Below are 19,897 nucleotides of genomic sequence, written 5' to 3' on the forward strand. Positions count from 1 at the left end.
AAATTATTAAAATTATAATTATACAATATATAATTATATATAAATAATTATATCTATATAAATTATTTATATATAATAATAATTTAAATAATTTTTGGTTAACATGATAGTTGGAAAAAGGAAAAACTTAAACTATTTCGATTAAAAATATTATCGGATTAAAACTTTTCACATCGTTTATACACTTTAAAGCGACTGGAAAGCTCGTTCACATTCTGTTCCCTTCAATCGCAAATTACTATCGCGAATTTCAGTCACTTCTTAGCGCAATGAAATGCAACGAAACTTCAGATGTCATTAACGCCCGATCAAAGTAATTTTTTTCTCGAGATGAAAAGTGCAACGTCTTCCGATGGTCTTTTCATTGCCTGGAAACGGAGGAAACGCGCGGCAGGAAATCATCCAACGCAACGACGTACCTGAACTTCTGATCGCAAGATGCGAACGGTAATTCGATTCCCGTCGACCATTTCTATCGAGCGTTAATCGACCGACGCGGATTTCCAGACGCAGAAAAAGCAAATTCATGCGACGATAACGGGTCGCTTCGTTCCCTCGACGGAGATCTCGTTTAATTTATGAACGCGCAATTAAGTCAGCCGTTTCTTGTGAGGCGAGGTCAACCCATCGAGAGGACTTATCCATCCTCTCGCTCTCTATCCCCCCTCCCTCTCTTTCTCCTAAAGCCACGACGACATCATGCAACTTCCCACTTCCGCACTTTGTCGCAGAGTTCTGCTTTCACTTTGCAAATTATTTCTGAACCATTTCACTCACTATCTTTCCGAACGTCATCGGCCGGGATGAATGCCTAAGAAGAGAGCAAGTATCTCGTATTCGAGAATTCGTGCCCCGGACAGGATGCATATACGCATACGCAACAGTTCGCTCGACTACAGCTACGCTTACTCAAGAAACAGAAGTATATAAAATAAAAAACTTATCCTTTTTTAGATAGATTGGCAAAAATTCAGAATTACAAATACACATATTTTTAAGATAAATTGAATAAATATATATACATTTGTTTTGCAAAGATTCGCATGCAAAATAACGCAGATAGAAATGTAAATAATATAGATAACAATAAAAATAAAATACATTATTCTTGAGATAATTCTTGTGTAAAAATATTTTATGTAAATATCATTGTAATGTATTTTTTAATATCATACATCATTTATGTAATTTCTGTAATTAAATTAATTTTTGATTAACTAAGTTTATCAATTTTAAATAAACTATTATAGTTTATTTATAGTTTAGTTTTTTAATTTAATATGACAAATAAATTTATATAAGAAATTAACGCTATATATTTAATTTTTTAACAAGTTTTATTTTTAATGTAAATAGGTAGTTATTTCGTAATTAGAATTTTGGATAATATATATAAACTATATATTAATTATATATTATTGACTGATTTAATTATCTTCGTTCCATTAAGTTATGCGTCGGCAGCAAATCGATCGAAATTTCGTAGTTTCCTAATTTGTAGCAAAAAAAGACTGAAATTGCCGGAAAATTTTCGAAGAAGTGAAAATGTACCATAATCTATTTGGGTCAATCGCTAATAGTAGATTATCGACACAAAAGTTTTAAGTAATTGAGGTGATCGTCTTAAAAGAACTTTCCTATGCAAGCTTTGAATAATTATATCGTTTATTCAGATATCTATTTTCTTAAGTTGATATTAACGCATCTTTATTCAATTCAAGATACTCATTTTCTACATTATTCCCTCGTACTCAGAACAACATACATTATTTTTAATCTAAAAATTTGCATTAATATCAGCAAAATTAAAATCAATATAACTCGTCAAAGTATGATAAAATATAATTTAAACTTGTCACGCTATAGTTATCTATTTAATAGTTATCTATTTGTTATGAAAATAACGTTTCGAAAAATAGAGACTCATATTAATAGTATAGACTTTAAAACTTGACAAGGACTGCGAAATAGCGGCTCATTAGATTGCCGCGAAAATCAAGCTCCCAAAAATATTAAGACATTTAGGAATATTGCTTGATTAGCGGTGCACGGATTTCTGGAATAAATTGCGTTCATACTCACAGATATGAGTCCTCCCTATCCCAGGATACTATCTCCGTCACGACGAAATAGCCGGAGGTGAGGGCAGTGGTGACCGGCCTGCCGCTGGTTGCATTCGTAACAAGTACAACGTGTCGCCAATTGCTACCGTTCTTCTGTATCTGCGGTAATATCAGAAGAAACGACATACCATCCTCGTTGAATGTAGGCGCTTCAAATTGCTCTACCCAGCCATTTGTCTCGCTATATGAAAGCGCCTAAGAGCAATCAAACATATCCTAGTCAGCAAATTGTGTTCTTTCAATTTATTTAAGATATATCGTCGTGCATAAAAAAAATGTAAAGATTTTCTTGCCATTGCGTTCGATGTGATGATATCACACATACGCGCGCGCGCGTGCACACATCTATATCCACGTGTATTCCCGAAAAATTATTTCTTAGTTTTTTTCTATATAGAATATCTGATTTTCTTTTTTCCAACGCTTATTTTTCTGTAGCTTTTAACTTTTTTATTGATAAAAATACATACATTTCCTTAATATGTCTCTTAAGTTAACATTTTGATTGAGAAAAAATTTTACAATATATTTTTATGAATATTATAAATATAATTGAATTGAATATCATACTGCAGTGTATTATTTCCACATTGTGACATTTAAGGATTGAATCGACATTGTATTTTTCGCGAAAATGTACGAGCTAAAATAAACAAGCATATTAATAAAGCGATCCAGTAAAAAGGAAGCTATTTGCTTTTCCTCTTTAACAACACAAAAAATACACGACTAGTCATACTTCATAATTGCAACTTCTTATAACCCTTTTTTTTCTTTAGTATATTTTAACGCAACAGCTAATTCGCACGTTCAACGTAAAAAAAAAAATATTTCCCAAAAGAATTATTTCTCGCAATATAAAGTTAATTTCACGCTTCTAATACGAAATTAAATTTATTACAGAATTTTGTAATGCGAAATCTTTACCGATACTTGGAATTTGTAACGTCCAAGTTTTCCCAGAGAAACAGTCGCGAAAGACTCGCGCGAAAGTGCGAATTAGCCGGGCCGCAGGCAAGCGCGCACTAATTAAAATACTATTGCCTAACTAAAGGAAGAACACTTGTCTAAATTAAGATCCGCGGAAATTCGAAGAAAGAGAATGAAGAATACAGAGAAAGAGAGAAACCAGAATCTCCATAAAGGATACTATCAAACGAACTTCTTCTCTCTCTCCCTCTTCCTTCCCCTCCATATTCTGTTCAGAACTGGAAGATTGTCTTTCTTGCGTGAAAATGAAGAAATACCTACTGTCGTGCAATTTGGCAGCAGACTGTCGACATCGCAGAGTTGGAAATACGCCCTATTCTGCACTCGGTTCATCCAAGTTGCGTACACGAGACTGTCCGTAGGAAAGTCCACCGCTGACAGAATCCTTTCGGAGGTAGACAGTTCTGGCGGATGTTCGATCTCCACCAAAGTCACGTTACCTTGCACCACCATGTCGAGATCGACGCAAAATAGTTTAACTGTTGGATTCGTCGTGCCGCTCTGGAACGGAGAGACAGATTTCTCGTGAAAACGGATCGACGTCACATACACCGATAGCAAAGTAGCAAAGTAATGGGAGATTATCGAATCTTCTATTATGTATAGCAAATAGATAGCAAAGAAAATAGTGCATATATCAATAAAAAAAGATCGATTTACTAAATAAGATATTCATCGCGCAAAAATATTATTGATATACGTATATGAAATACATTCTTGTTCCTATTTAATACTGAGAAAAGTTATATTTGATATTTGTGACTATAATTGCATAATAAAATATTATGGAATTCTCTTTTTGTAGTTATTACTATAATGTTAATAATAATAATATTTATAATATACAGAGTGTCTTAAACTTTTTGACATATCGCTTGTGAGCAGGTGTAGCCCTGATTAAACTAATTGTAAGTCGAAAAATTTTCTACCATTTTGTAATTTTCACAATAGTTAAGATATTAATTTCTTAAAAATTGTTGAATATATGAGTAAAATCGACGTCTAAGACAATTTCAAGATATCTTTCAGAATTTTTTGTGAAATATCTTAAATATGTTTCTTAAAAAACTCTTAAGGACAACTTAAAATTGTTTTATGTATCGATTTTAGACAGTGCTCATTGAGTAACTAAAAAAAGATTGCGGAAATTGCAAAATGGTAGAGGACTTTTCGACGAGTTTGTCCGCTCTATCTACAGCCTACAGCCATGGCGTGTCAAAAAGTTTGGGACATTCTGTATATGATTATAATTATATATACACGGAAAGAGGACAGTTGTACGAAAGAGTAGAGTATATAATAAGAATACGGACAACAAAGAGTAACGATCGATGATTGGTCTGCTAAATTGAGTCAAAAGCGGAAGTTGCATACCCATGTACTATCAGTGTACCATTTATATAGCCATTTACACTATTTCCAGCGAGTTTTGTGTGCGTCAAAGTCATCAGAGATGAGTGGTTCGTTTATTGATCGTTTTATTTGGCAAGTCATTTAGATTGAGAAGAAAGAAAGGCGAGTGGATTGCAGTGGATTTATATATTCTTTCAATAAAAACGTGAATTTCTTGTGTAGTCATTATAACTTAACCTATTTGTGTTTTGACACATTAGAGCTACAACGCCTCGATTTGTAGCAGATTACTGCACAAACTTTGCCAAAAAAGATTATAAAATGTGTCGTTTTCTACGAGATCCAAAAAGAAGAAAAATTTGAATTAAAAACACGACGACAAGACTGGATTTCGTCTGATAACTCGGTGTTTTGTGAAGTTAATAAAATCTTGCTTTTATGATTTTTTAATATAAATAAATTATTAAATGATATATATTATTCCAAGTATTCGAGATATTATTCCAGATATTCCGATGTATATTATATTTTGATGCCACGAATGTATTGGTGCGGGATTTAAGCGTACTAAGCGTATACTTTTTTATGTATTTATGCGTATTAAATGTTTTACAGAAGAGACATTTTATATCAATTCTTCAATGTTTTAGTTTTTTAAAAGCATGGAATCAATAATTATGGATATTATATATGTTCTTTCAAGACAATATCACAAAATTTTTATGCAAGAGATTCCAAGACCTTCTGTATTTGCTGCCAAATTGTCACGATCTTAAAAATGAAATAATTAAAAAATATTGCACATTGCGTTTTGAAAACGCTTTCTGTAATGATTCGCAATGACAGATCCAACTTTGCTAGTAAAAGTATGGCTCCGCACCTCTGTGTGTGTGCGCATGTGTGTGTGTGTGTGTGTGTGTGTGTGCGCGTGTGTGTGTGCGCGTGTATGCGTGTGCGCGCGCGCGCGTGTATATATTAAGTGACTTAGTTATGTATAATAATCAAAGAATATTATTAGAATTTATTATTTTCAAATTTTTTTTGTTTATTTATCATTTGAAATTATCTTTTGTTTATTTATCATTTTAAATTATTAACTTGTGTTAATATTTGCTTATTATATAATTGCAATAATGTTTATTGGATTTAACTATTAATTATGTTAATTTAAGTTTATATTTGCATTTTATTTAACATGTATGCATGTATCACTTGTTTTTATTTGTCATATGACTTGTAAAGGTCTTCTGTCATCAGGATGTACAAAAAACAACGATTTAGGCTTGTAGGTTATATTTTAAAGTTGTATTTTACAAGAAACGCAAAACAACTTCTAATATGGCTTGTTTCGGACTGCCCCTTTCTTGTTAGGCTTCCGCATAAAGACCAAAATGGTTATCAGGGCTGAACTCATTAAGGCAAGGAGCCCTTAGTCAAATAAAGAAATTCCATACGTATAACAAATCTTACTCGCTAATATCTCTTTTCTTAATAATATTACAACTGGGCTTTCCTGACCTTACTCCGATATCGGAGTTGTTAGCTCCGTCCAGGGTCGCATATTTGCTTCTCATGTACCCTCATAAGATTTTGCGTCATTTGATGATCGCTTATATCTGCTACTACATACCAGGTGTATGCATAAGTTTTTTCCGGTTTAACTAAGAGATGGCGCCAGCGAAAAGTGGTGGCTATTAGATCACGTACTACGCAATATGGCGTGGTTGGCAACCGGTGGTTGCCAACCACGGCAAAGGACGTATGGTGGGAAAACGTTAGGTTGAGAATGAGCGCTACGCACTGCTTCTGGTTTTATGCCATGAGGTGATTTAATACACACTTAATGCCTAACTAACTAAATACTAAATACAAATGTTGATTAGAAAACAGAGACGTGATTGCGCGTGTAAGACGGCTCGGATACCGGCATCGTGTCGCGGAGTTACAATACTAGAACTATGAAAATACACTCTAAGAATTTATCTGACGACGCTAACAATTATCACAGACATGAATAGTGATCGGTATCGGTCTCGCGGAATACACAAAGTAATTCGGAACCTCAACTTCTGAGTTCTAACTTACTATCGCAGAGACTTACACGAGGTCTGCACGCGGCACGCCATGACAGAGAGCGAATGGGAAGAGTAACGGAAAGAACGACCGTAGCCGCGACGGACGCATGCAGCGCCGCCACTGGCGCTCGCAGCGCCGCAGTTAACGTTCGCAGCGCCGCAACTAACGCACAACAAACGCGTACAAACACACACAAGTTGAGTCCGCCAAAAACTAGCATCTTTGTTTTATCGTTCAGTGATCATGTCGAGTTTTGTGCCTGAAAAAGAACATTTGCGGCACGCATTGCTTTTTTTATTTAATCAAAAGAAAAAGGCTGTTGAAAGTCATCGTTTGCTGGTAGAAACATATGGTGAACACGCTCCATCAATTAGAACATGTGAGACACGGTTTCGACAATTTAAAAATGGTGATTTCAATATGAAAGACAGTGAGCGCTCTGGTAGACCACAAAAATGCGAAGACGAACAATTGCAGGAGTTATTGGATGAAGACCCAACTCAAACTCAATGGCAATTAGCAGAAGCATTACATGTATCACAAGAAACAATCAGCAGACATTTACGAGCAATGGGAAAGATCAATAAACTCGGTAAATGGGTCCCACACAATTTGAATGAACGTCAAATGGAAAATTGCAAAGTCACTTGTGAAATGCTGCTTCAACACTACGAAAGGAAATCATTTTTGCATCGAATTGTGACGGGTGACGAAAAATGGATTTATTTTGAAAACCCGAAGCGGAAAAAATCGTGGCTTTCACCTGGTGAAGCCGGTCCATTAACACCAAGGCCAAATCGCTTCGGCAAGAAGACCATGCTCTGTGTCTGGTGGGACCAGAGCGGTATTGTGTATTATGAACTCTTGAAGCCCGGCGAAACCGTTAATACACAACGCTATCGCCAACAAATAATTAATTTAAACCACGCATTAATCGAAAGACGACCGGAATGGGCCAGAAGACATGGCAAAGTGATTTTGTTAAGCCGTCTCACACAGCAAAACCAGTGAAAGACACCTTGAAATCGCTTGGATGGGACATCCTTCCGCACCCGCCGTACTCCCCAAACCTGGCGCCATCTGATTATCACCTCTTCGCATCAATGGGGCACGTGCTCGCAGAGCAGCACTTCAGCAATTTCGAAGAAGTTGGAAAATGACTCGACGAATGGTTTGCTGCAAAAGACAAGCAGTTTTTCTGGCATGGTATTCATAAATTATCTGAAAGATGGGCGAAATGTGTAGAAGTCGATGGCCAATATTTTGAATAAAAAAAAATTAATTTCCCTTGAAAATTACATGTTTTTTTTTTACCAAAAAACCGGAAAAAACTTATGCATACACCTAATATCTATCGTTACGCAACACTTTCCTAACTTCGGCTCTCTAAATTGAGATATAATTTTATGGGAACGTACCTTAGTAGTATCTATGTTTCTTATCATAAGACTGTCACCAACACAATAGGTGTGTGGCGCTTTACGTTTTTTGTCAAAATATTGTTTATTATATTTTTGGCTTCACTTTATCTTTTCACTCGCGCTCTCTCGCAAGCGCACTAAATTTCGATCGACAGTTGTAATGTTATTAACTAAATATTCGCGAATACATCTATGACTTTACCTCGCTGATTTACGCCAAACAGTAATTTACTCTCATTAGTAGTTTTATGAACGGAGTTATTTATCGCAAATTCATTGTCAATTTTAAATCAGTATCTCTTTGCGTCGTTGTCTGTAAGTTTACTAATTATGGGTCCTAATACTCGATTCACCTGCTCGATCTGTCCGTTAACTTTAGATGAATGTGTCGCTGTACATATGTGTCGAATATTGTTATCTTCGAAAAAAAATTCGAATTCACGGGAATGCCGTCCTTCTATTGGATATTATGGTGCGTGGTCTACTATAATTAGAAAAATGAAGGATTAACTGATCTATCATTAGTTACAGTAGTCTTCGTCGGGTATAACTTAACATACTTAGTGAGGGAATCTAATGACTAAAAGATATTTTATCACCCGATCCTTGTCTATTAGTCCATAATGATCTACATGATATATTTTAAAAGGTAACTGACCCTTAGAAATACAATGTAAATAGCCCTCCTGCCTACCTGCTGATGGCGTGAACGAAATACATTTAAAACAATTTAAAATGTACTCTGTTATCTTATGTTTCATGTCTGGGAACCAGCAGCTCTTTACATTGTCGCATGTCTTTTCTATTCCGAGATGGCCTATCTCATCGTGATATTTATGCATGACTTGTAATTCTATGGCTTGCAGAACATAAAATAGCAACTCATCATGATGTTTTCTGAATACAATACCGTTCTTCATCTCGAAATAAGAATCATCAGTTTTTCGCAATATTTGCTTCAACTCAATTAACTTGCTGTCTCGATTTTGACTGAGAGCTAGATTTAATTCGAATAAATTATCATCTATTATCATGATTTCTCTTGATAATCTACTTAAAACATCCACGTGCCCCATTTTTACACCGGATCGATGTTCAGTCGAATAATCATATTCAAAGAACTCAAGTATCCAACGACTTATAGGCGGTGATATTTCTTTCTTTTTAAAAGTGTTAACGCGTTACAATTGGATAACTCTCTTAAACTTGACGCCACGTAAGTAAACCTTAAACCGTCGTAATGAATAAATAATCACCAACATCTCTAACTCAAAGCTATGATAGCGACTCTCTCCGCATCAATTATTCGCTTAGAAAAGAAAAAGACTGGATAAAATTGTTTATCTTTTCCACGCTGCATGAGCACTGATCCAAACTTGCGATGCTCGCGTCATAGTGGAACTCAGTTCCACTTCACTAGTCGGATTATAAATAGCTAACAAGTGCGTTAGTTATTTTGCTTTTTAACTCTTCAAATGCTCGCGGTTCATCTGCTCCTACCTTAAACGGAACATTTTTGCAATAAATCATACAATGATTTAGCAATCAATGAGAAGGATAGAATAAATTTCCAAAAATATGAGCATAAGGCAATAAAATTATGCATTTCCTTAATATTTCTAGACACCAGAATTCTCTGCACCGATCTCACTTCTTCTTTAGTAGGACTTATACCCTTTTTCGATATGAGATACCCAATGAATTCTATTTCCATCTGTAAAAAAGCGCACTTATCTATCTTTAATTCAAGCTTACTTGCTACAAACAGTCTACATACTTCTTGTAACTCTCTGAGGTGCTGTTCAATCGTAGCTGAGATAATTAAAATGTCCAAATATACTATTACTTCTTGCCGTCGCATAGGTTCGGCTAACACTTAATTACTATAGCATTGGAATCGAGAAGGATCTATTTTCAGCCCAAAGGGCATTCGTAAAAACTCAAACTGGCCAAATAGTGTAGTAAAGACCGTATATTTAATCGAATCTTCCGAATCTATCTTGATATGATAAAAACCATTCTTTAAATCTAATCGTGTAAAATATTTCTAATCATATAACGAATCGATTAAGTCCTCGATATTCGGTAACGGATACTTATTCCTCATTAATAACTCGTTTAATATGCGGTAATTGATGCATAGTCACAAATCTCTGGTTTTCTTTCGTACCAGGACGATTGGTAAAGCATACTCCGATTCGCTTGAACGTATGATTTGTTTTTCCAAGTCTAAAAAAACACGAAGCTCTCGTCTTTCAGCATCAAGGATCTGCTTACTAAAAAATGGAAAAGATTTGTCTTTCTTTAATCTTAATTTGATCTTGACATCAACTTGAGGTTGCTTCGATCACATTAGTTTGACATACTCTTCAACAAATAATTCTTTTATCCATTTGTGTTTTATTATCAATCTCGGGATTAATATTTAACTTTTCGTTTAGATATTTTTCATCGATGTGAATATTTAATATCTCTCGAATTACCGCGAATTTTTCGCCTCTTCATCATAAGATGGTTTCTCTCTATAAAAAAATTGTTTCAAAATGTCTCGACTATGGAGGACTTCATCAATCCTACCGGTACAACTAGTAATATTACCTGTTTCGGCTCCGAATCGTTAAGTCATTTTAACTAGCACGCGTCCCTTCGCTTTTAATTCGCTGTTGTTCAATCCGTAATATTTAGTATTATCTAAAGTAATTGGTGTAATTAAGCTCGGAGGTATAAAAATGTCTTCCATAAAGCTAACAGGATTACCCATGTTCAGCAACGTGTCAAATTTGCAATTCACCGAGAAATCGTCTGTTTCGTTCTTTAGCTGGTAACTCACTTCTCTGTAAAAATTGCCTGTACCTTAATCGCACTGTTGACAATGTTGACATCCGCTTTCCTCTTGCCTTCGTTGCCAGTCTCGTTCTTCACGAACTCTTTTGAAAAACAGTCCTTAAATTGATATTCTATCTGCCAACATTTGAAGCATGTTCCTCTTCCGCGTTTCGGCTTCGGACACTTTGTGGCTATATGCCCCATCTTGTTACAATTGTAACATTTAAACTCCCGCTTCACATTAGAATCAATCTCGACTGTCTTAGTAGAACTCGTCTTCACCACGTTTCTTGTCTGATGTCTTCTTCGTTTTGTGCATCGTCTTCTGCTCTGATCTAAAAATAGTATTCTCCATGGCTCTTTGTATCAGGGAACTGTTGCATCATTGTCTAATTTTTGATTGATTTGATCGGAATCCCGTCAATGACGTAGTTGACTATCTCTTCTTCGTCTATGGAAACCTTGTTAATGGTACGGAAACCTGGCTAAGATGATTTTTTTTGTGACAATATTCCGCAAATGTCTCATCATACTGCCACATTCTGTTTTTAAACTGTCTTCTTAGCGTCAGTTTAGTTTCCTGTTGTCCGTACATTCCGTCCATACGCCTTAGTAATTCATTGAAAGGCAAAGAAATATACGTAGGCATCGAGTGAAACCACTCCTTAGCATATTGAATTAACTTCGCTCCTAGCAAAAATTTATATTGTCATTCAACTGATATGTTCGTCGCACCATCAATAATAATTGCTCCTTCCAACACTGATATGAAGTCTTCTTACCGTCAAATAACGACATTTTTTTTTTTAGATTAGTTAGATTGACCTTATGTTCTTCCATCCTTGTATTGGCATTATCAGCGGCAAAAGTCGATTCCATATTTGAACGCAACTGTTCATTCTTTCGTTGCATAAGTTCGACCTCGAGTCGTAATAATTCTCTCTCTCGCTTATCGAGTTCACGTTCTTTCTGCAACAGACTCGCAGATACATCCTGTGAAGTTCCTTGGAGGACGAACAAGAACTCGTTCGTCGTGATGTTTCGATCAGTCTCTCCTATGGCTCCCTCTTTCGCACCGCTCATCTCCTCAAGGTCTTGTATCCACCGATGGGTAGAGTCTACTTCATCTAATCTCGCGATTAACTCGATCTTCTTATCGCTGACATTCAGATTTAGTTGTGATAATTTTTCTTTCAGCGCCACTAACGTGAATGTTTGGGATCCTTCATCGTACTATGTCGGTAATTCTCTTATCACCTAATTCGCCACCTTACTGCCTTATCGATTCTCGATCGTTGAGCCTCGTCACGCGCGAAAGTGAGGCGTTTTTGCTTCCGCAACTTTCGTCACCGCCGATTCTCGCGGCTTTCTGCACTTATGCACTTATGCACACTTCTGTCTAACGTATCCGATACGTGTTTCTGTAATTTTTCATAACCGCTAAACTGATTCTCGCGGTTTTCTGCACTTATGCACACTTCTGTATTCGAATAAGCAGCTGATCGCTCGCTCAACTTCTGCAGGTTTGCACATATGTGTTACTTACACTTGCCATATCATACTTGCCATATCATATCCTCGACTTGGGATCTTATTCCTGATTCTCGTCGTCTTCGGACTTATCCTTGTATGCAATAGATTCTTGGCTTATTGATTCGCTCATCAAATCTTCTCGTGCCTTCCCGAACAGGGTTATTCGATTCTGTCGAGCCTCATAGCGATATTGCTAACCACGAATCCCATTTCTGATTTTGTAAGGATCTTCTGTCGTCAGGATATACAAAAAACAATGATTTAAGCTTGGGTTACGAGGTTATATCTTACAAAAACGCAAAATAACTGTCTTCCAATATAGCTCGTTTCTTTCCAATATGCCCCCTTCTTGTCGGGCCTCCAATAAGGACCAAAATGGTTATCAGGACTAAGCTCATTACGCAAGGAGCTCTTAGTCAAATAAAGAAATTCCTTACGCATCACAAATCTTACTCGCTATCTCTTTTCTTAATAATATTACAGATTGTAATTTCTATTTTGATTTCTATTGGAATATTACCGTGAAATATAATACCTTGGTAATTAATTAGGCATTTAAAATAAATTATTTTATTAATTTTCCTTTTCATTCATCATTGATTGATTTTTATGATTCATCATTGATTGTGTGCGTGCGTGCGCGCGCGCGTGTGTGTGTATTTGCTTATGCATATAATTTTTTTATTTAATTTTATCCAGATTGATTTCTTCAAAGCACTAATATATTGTATAAAAACGAAGAAGAGGGAAGACGAAAATTATATTTTAAGATTTATAGAAATGATCTTATTGTAGCAGACATTCATAAAACGTTCTGCTGAACGCACCCATTGTTATATGTATAATTTTAGTTTTATACTTCACATTTGAAAATGCGCTTGCGTTTCGATGCATTTCCGGTTTTACCTTATTTACACTCTGTTGGAGATCGTACTTTTATTATAGGTACTCTATGCGAAAGTAGAGGAGATCGGGATCAGTAGACTAACCACAACATAGTAATAAAAAAGATTTTTATTACTATGTCTAACAGATTTTTTTTATTTATTTGTCTTTGTTATCGTATACTGTTAATGTTTTTAAAAAATGACGAGAGGCTAGTAGGTTAACACAACACAGGACTATACATATAATTAATGACGACTTTGATAGTACCTACTCTCAACCCAGCAAACGAGAATGGATTGAAATTTTTTTCTATCCGAATGCGTATTTTAAAAAGAGCGAATACTTTTTTTTGGATTTCATTGGATTCAATTGGATTCAATTAGATTCAATTGAATGCAATTGGATTGAAAAACTGCATTTCCTATTCAAAATTTTGAATTGAACAGTATTCACAATGTGTTTGTGTGTTGTTTGTGTTGCGCAGAAAAAGCTAATATTATTTTAGATTATTTAGATTGAAAGGCATAAAGATATGCAATTCCTATAAATAAATAAAAATGCATTCAGAATTAAAAAGCATTCATTTTAACATTCGTGAATCAATATTTCTGATAATTTGAATCCATTTTAATCATTTCAATCCATTCTCGTTTGCTGGGAAACTTTTTGAAATGAAATCTCACTCTAAAAGAGTGAAAATACAGTCAGTTTTGAAAAAGAGTGAAAATATTTCACTTTTTAAAAATAACGACAATATTTCATTCCTTTAAAGAGATTTACCTCGGTGATAAATATTATAAATTTAGTTCCCTGATGTCCAATCCCGATAAAACTGGGTTCATTCGACATATTCTTCTATGAAACGAACGAATTTAGCAAAAAGAAGCATTGTTCTATCTTGTGAATCGAAATATTAATCGTTAAAATTAGGATAAGAAATCTATCATTTGCTACATAGTAAAAAGAGAGAGAACAATAAAAAAATCCTTTTGAAAAATCGTTTTGAATATAAAATTTGGTTCGTAAATTTTTGAATCAGAACGTATAGGAATCTTGTATAAATCTTGTAAAGATTTGTCTTCCGTTTAGGAAAATAAGGAAATTAATTCCCAAATGAGGGGGAAACGTTTTTTTTTTCAATTATAATTTTGTCACGTGTCTCTTTGAAATATGATGTTAATCAATAATACTTATTTTAATAATAAAATTGAATTAATTTATATGAGAAATTTTATTTTTTCTCACAGATATTGCAATTCAATGGATATTAAACGTTCCTGCAACGTCTCTTCAACATTGAATCTACATTTCGCGATGTTACTGCAATGTTCGTAATGTTGCAAATCAACGTTTCTAAAATATTAATTCAATGTTAATGTGCTGTACGGGAACAATGCAATAATTTTTGTAGTTTTAATGAATTTTAATAATAAAAATATGCAATAATAGTTAAACGTATATAAAAAATTTTTCATGCATGTATAAATATGTACAAACATACATAATATAATATTGTAAATTATATATGTTTATGAACTTATATATAAACATTTATGTATAAATATTCATAAATATATACAATTATATATAAAATGTTCCATATATGTTTCATATATCCTCCTTTCTTTCGTAAAATTACGATTTTAAGTGTAATAGAAGTAGTATAATAATAATGTGAAAACATTAAGAATAATTAAAAGGATGATTTTGTGAACATGTGGGCACATTCTAAATGCATAAAATATAACTTATCATATTATGTTAGCTATAACTACAATTCGAATAACGATTATTAAGGATTAGATAAATTGTTATTTATTTAATAACAAGGTACAAATTTATATTTTTTCATTTTATAATATATATGTTTCTGTTTAAAATACATTTTTATAAAAGTTTTGTTAATATGTAGTCAAAAATGTACCTTAAAATATACATAAATATAAATGATATTAATCTTCATTTTAATAGTGATATTCAAATTACCTTATATCATTAGTCATCTTACTCTGGTGGCGGGGCAGTTGAATCAGATGAAATGCATTAGAAAAATGCATTTTTTTCATATTAGTTAACAATCCCCTCCCTTTATTATTAAAATATTATTAGGTAATCAAATGTATGTAGTAGTGATGTAGAATTCAGTTTTTCGATAAGTCTCTTAATTTTATCTGTAAAAATTCGAAACTGAAAAATGAGTCTACTAGCCTCGGTCTCCCTTATCTAAAATATTTTAATTTGACACAAGTCTAAAAATAATTTTGTTGGACTATCAAAATAATTGTATAGAACATTCAAACTAATTGCTAGAATGTTAAAACTATTTGCAACATTACTCGTCATGCTTGAGATACGTACGTAATTATTTAATAACAAAATTATTTCCAGATTAGTTCTAAATTTCTAAGTATGTACTTTAATAAAATCGGTCGTTCGTGTAAAATTATGAATACAATTATTATTACTAATATTATAACTAATTATTATTACTATTATTATAACTAATTATTATCACTAATAAGTAGAATAGCTAGACGGATTCTGGACCACTATGTGTTAATGCGTATACGTATATGCGGTATGTATGTGTGTGTGAAGGATCAGGGGAGGGGGAAAGAGCACACAAACGCTGAGAAGGGGAAGCGCGTCATCGGAATTCGTTAGAGGGGGAGGATTGTTCCTCTCTCTCGTTGCATTCTCTTTTTAATCCGTTGTCCTCTCTCTCTCCCATCCGTTATAGGATGCAGTTCTCTCTGACTCGCTCATTGCGCCCCTATTATTCATGCTCTCTCTTCCTCCCATTGTATTCTCTCCTACGTTCTCTTTTCTCCTTTTGTATGCGATTTTCTTAAATAGATATTTATGATTTTTATATGATGTAACTTAGTAACAAATTATAATAATATTTTTATTAATGTAATATAAACGATAAAGCGCGCTTTCTTATCTACTAACTTGGAGTTGAGAAAAAAGATAATGGGACGGAATGGTAGAAATGAATCATTTTGAAGACTGAATAATATGTTTAATACATACATTTATTTTATGTAATGTAGCATATACGATATTATCTAACGCATAAGCTATTAGTTCACATTCTATAATAGAATTTTTATCATAATTGTGCAAAGTATTTGCAGCATTGCATTGATTAGTAATACAATTTTGGCGTAAAAAAATCACAAAATATTTAAATTTCTCACTAACATCGTAAGTATACTGACACAGTTCACAGTATACATATTCGATGCAATGTTTGAGTTCAAACATGAAAAGAATGGTTTTTGGCTTCATGTGCAAGCATACCATGCAATGATATTTTTATATTATATTCATTATTAATATTTTATATTATTTATTAATATTTTATATTATATTCAATTTTAACAAGTTCCACAATTAAATCTTGAATCGTTAGAGAGGAGGAAACCTTGACTGCACTAATTGCACGCTCAAATTGCACGTCACATTTGCACGTCTCTCAATGAACATCTTCCATGTCGTAAAACAAGATTATGTAATTGCCTCGATTATCACCAATCACAATTTTTACATAGGACATAAATCCTACACTGATTCCAAAGTCCAGATATTTATAAGCTGTAAGTGTCAATGCGAATCTCCTTCTCAAAATATAAGGTGTATGACAAGATGTCGAAGATAAGAAGATATGCTATTAAAGAAAGAAGAATACAGGTCAGTAGAAAAAAATGTATAACATATACCAAAAGCGTGTAAACAAAATTTTATATAATTGAACACAAACTTATTGTCTCTCATATGTTTCACCTCCCGTTTGAATTGGAACATAATAGTTCATCTTTTCGCTGTATATTTTCAAGAGTTTTTTACTATTCGATTTCCTTTGAGACTGATGCGATAATGTTAGCTGGACTCTTCTTTTAAACAGTGTTCCCTTTCACTTTTTTTTACATATCCCAAAAATGGAGGGGATTTTTTTTTTCATTTTCAATCCTACGTCAAACTATGCAGATACATGTTATAAGAATGCACTTTGACCATATCGAACCTTTTTTATCTATGGAATCGACGCCAATAATAATAAAGTCTGTTCCCATTCTTTTCAAAAATATTTTGACTTATCTTTACGACCGTGATAAAATCGCCCCTTCGGAAACATATTCAAATACATTAAAACATGCAACATACCAAAGAAATGATTCATCTTCTTAAGGTATAAAACGAAAAGATTTTTCTTTTGTCAGCAATCAAGTGACAGTTCAGAGTGACAATATGGATCAAACGAAGCGCGATTTGGTGGCACGAGTCGCTCAATTAAATACGCGAGAAGAGTACATCGCGTGGGAACAGCGTTGCGATAATTTCATCGAATCACTGGAGGAACAGAGTCGTGTTAAGCGTCCACGATATTATCGATTGGGATCAAACAATCGTTGATCGCTCGTATCGCGCGACTCGAAAGTTTAAAGGATTTGATACATGGGCGTTTCGTGGGTGTCGGGTACAGCGCAGGACTTCGATGGCATGAAATCGAAACAGCGTTTGAAAACCGTATGACCAGTGCAGTGATAAACTCTAGGCACATCGAGCCTCGCCAGTTCCTTGTAAATGCGAGAGAAATAGTGGAACATGTACAGAGTGTAATGCAGAAACATGATAACATTAAAATAAACACTGCTTTTAAGGGCGAATTCATAGCGGGTGATAAACGCACGAATAAAAGTCAGTACGAGAAACTATGAACTCTTCCATTCCTCTAATTTAGAAGAGTGATATGCGTCGCGCGTCATCGAGCCTATCCTGATATCGCTGGAGAAATTTCAGGAGGGCGATAGCGGGTGGACGCTGTCGCGTATCCTGGATTTAATCGTAAACATAAACAAGTACAATCTGTTGCACGCGGAATGCTATATCGAGTTACCGCAAAAGATTAAAATAAAGAAAGCAGTAATCAACGTGCAATCCACACGTGCTTCGCGTGGTCAGTAGTAGCCGCTCTACATCCGGCTAGAAGTCACACAAATAGGGAATACTTTTGCGATAGGTACGTATATACATTTAATAATAAAAAAAAATTATAAATATTTTCAGCAACATTTTTTGTATAAATAATATTAGGTGTACAAATAAGTTTCCGGCGTTTGACAAAAGACGGCGCCACTAACAAGCTATGGTTAAAATTGTCTGATGTGAAACATTATATCGTAAGGTTGGACATCTGTCAACAACATAACCTTGAAATACTAGTGATTGTATATCAGCATCATATATTTTTTTTTGTGCGAAAATGCCGAGTTTTGAGCTGAATAAGCGTCATTTGCGGGAACTTTTGATTTACTTCTTTAATTTGAAGAAATCTGCAGCTGAGGCTCATCGATTGCTTGTAGAAGCATATGGTGAGGCTGTCTTAAGTGAGAGAAGTTGTCGTGAATGGTTTCAAAAATTTAAGAACGGTGAATTGGACGTCGAAGACAAAGAACCTAGCAGAAGGCCGAAAGTGTACGAAGACGCGGAATTGGAAGCATTATTGAATGAAGATTCGTGCCAAACGCAAAAAGAACTTGCACTTACATTTTGACTTACATCAATAAAACATGTATCGTTCTTTCACAATAAATGCTTAATTTTTGATAAAAAACGGCGGACATTTATTTGTACATCTAATATATAACATTATGAAACATGATATAAATAGATTTGACACGAGCGATTACTCTATCGATAACCCATACGATATTCTCGCAAATAAAAAAGTTCCTGGTCTCATGAAAGACGAGAACAATGGTGACATTATGACTGAATTCGTTAGGCTTCAAGCAAAAGTTGTCAAGAGCAACGTTGTGGCAAGAAATTCATAATGTTCGAGGATTATCGATGCTTGAACGACGCAATCGAAATATCGCACAGGCAGTCGTGCATTAGATCAAAATTGCAGGAGATGTACACGATTTCGGAAACAAAAATCGCTCTAAATCCGCACGATGATAAGCGATATATCATATTAGGTTCCACGCTGCCTGGAAGACATTATCGGTGTAAATAAATTTGTATATAGTATGTATATATAATATATATATATTAGGTGTACTGCTTCCGTCGTTTTCCTTTAGATGGCTTTAGCGGTAAGTGGTGATCGAAATAAATAGATCATAGACGTCATACAATAAACTTGGGCATCTGTCAATATAACCCCATTAGTCGATTTGTGTCTGCATCGTAAAGTTATTCTCGATTGAAAATATCAGTTTACGAGCCAAATTCTCGTCATTTGCGGAAGGTTTTAATTTTCTGCTTCAATATGAAGAAATCTGCGGCTGAGACTCATCGAATGCTCTCAAATACTTGAGGGCTATTAGTGACAGAACGTGTCGTGAGTGATTTCAACTCTTCAAGAACGGCGATTTTGACATCGAAGATCGGCATAGCGGTAGAAGAGAGAAGGTTTTCGAAGATGCAAAATTGGAGGCATTACTTGAGTGTCAAAATCAAGAAGAATTGGCACGATCATTGGGAGTGACTCAACAAGTCATTTCAAAACGCCTCAAAGTCATAGGAATGATTCAGAAGCAAGGAAATTGGGTGCCGTACGAGTTGAAGCCGAGAGATGTTGAACAACATTTATTTGCTTGTGAACAGCTGCTTGAAAGGCAAAAACGGAAGGGATTTCTGCATCGCATTGTGACTGGGGACGAAAAATGGGTTCAT

The 19,897-nt window shown here is 34.5% G+C and overlaps 1 protein-coding gene and 1 pseudogene across 11 annotated transcripts in view; both read right to left on the reverse strand.

Annotated features, from left to right (window-relative positions):
* Positions 1–649: 649 nt before the first annotated feature.
* LOC105153659 (A-type potassium channel modulatory protein DPP6) overlaps positions 650–19,897 on the reverse strand; it is a 635,032-nt gene continuing 615,784 nt past the window's right edge. For 5 of the 11 annotated variants that reach the window (XM_087408065.1, XM_087408066.1, XM_087408060.1 and 2 more), the window contains 3 exons: positions 3,375–3,614; positions 2,083–2,318; positions 656–1,490 (listed from right to left, as the gene is read on the reverse strand). In XM_087408065.1, the coding sequence (XP_087264191.1) occupies positions 1,451–1,490; positions 2,083–2,318; positions 3,375–3,614 (516 nt within the window). In that variant the 3' untranslated portion in view covers positions 656–1,450. Of the gene's footprint in view, positions 2,319–3,374; positions 3,615–19,897 lie in introns of all 11 variants that reach the window. The other 6 variants (XM_087408059.1, XM_087408062.1, XM_087408063.1 and 3 more) reach the window with 3 other exon arrangements.
* LOC147909126 (uncharacterized) lies at positions 11,877–19,615 on the reverse strand (annotated as a pseudogene).

The sequence above is a fragment of the Acromyrmex echinatior genome, chromosome 7 (genome assembly GCF_024713525.1).
Source record: "Acromyrmex echinatior isolate Ae372 chromosome 7, ASM2471352v2, whole genome shotgun sequence".
Classification (NCBI taxonomy): Eukaryota; Metazoa; Arthropoda; class Insecta; order Hymenoptera; family Formicidae; genus Acromyrmex; species Acromyrmex echinatior.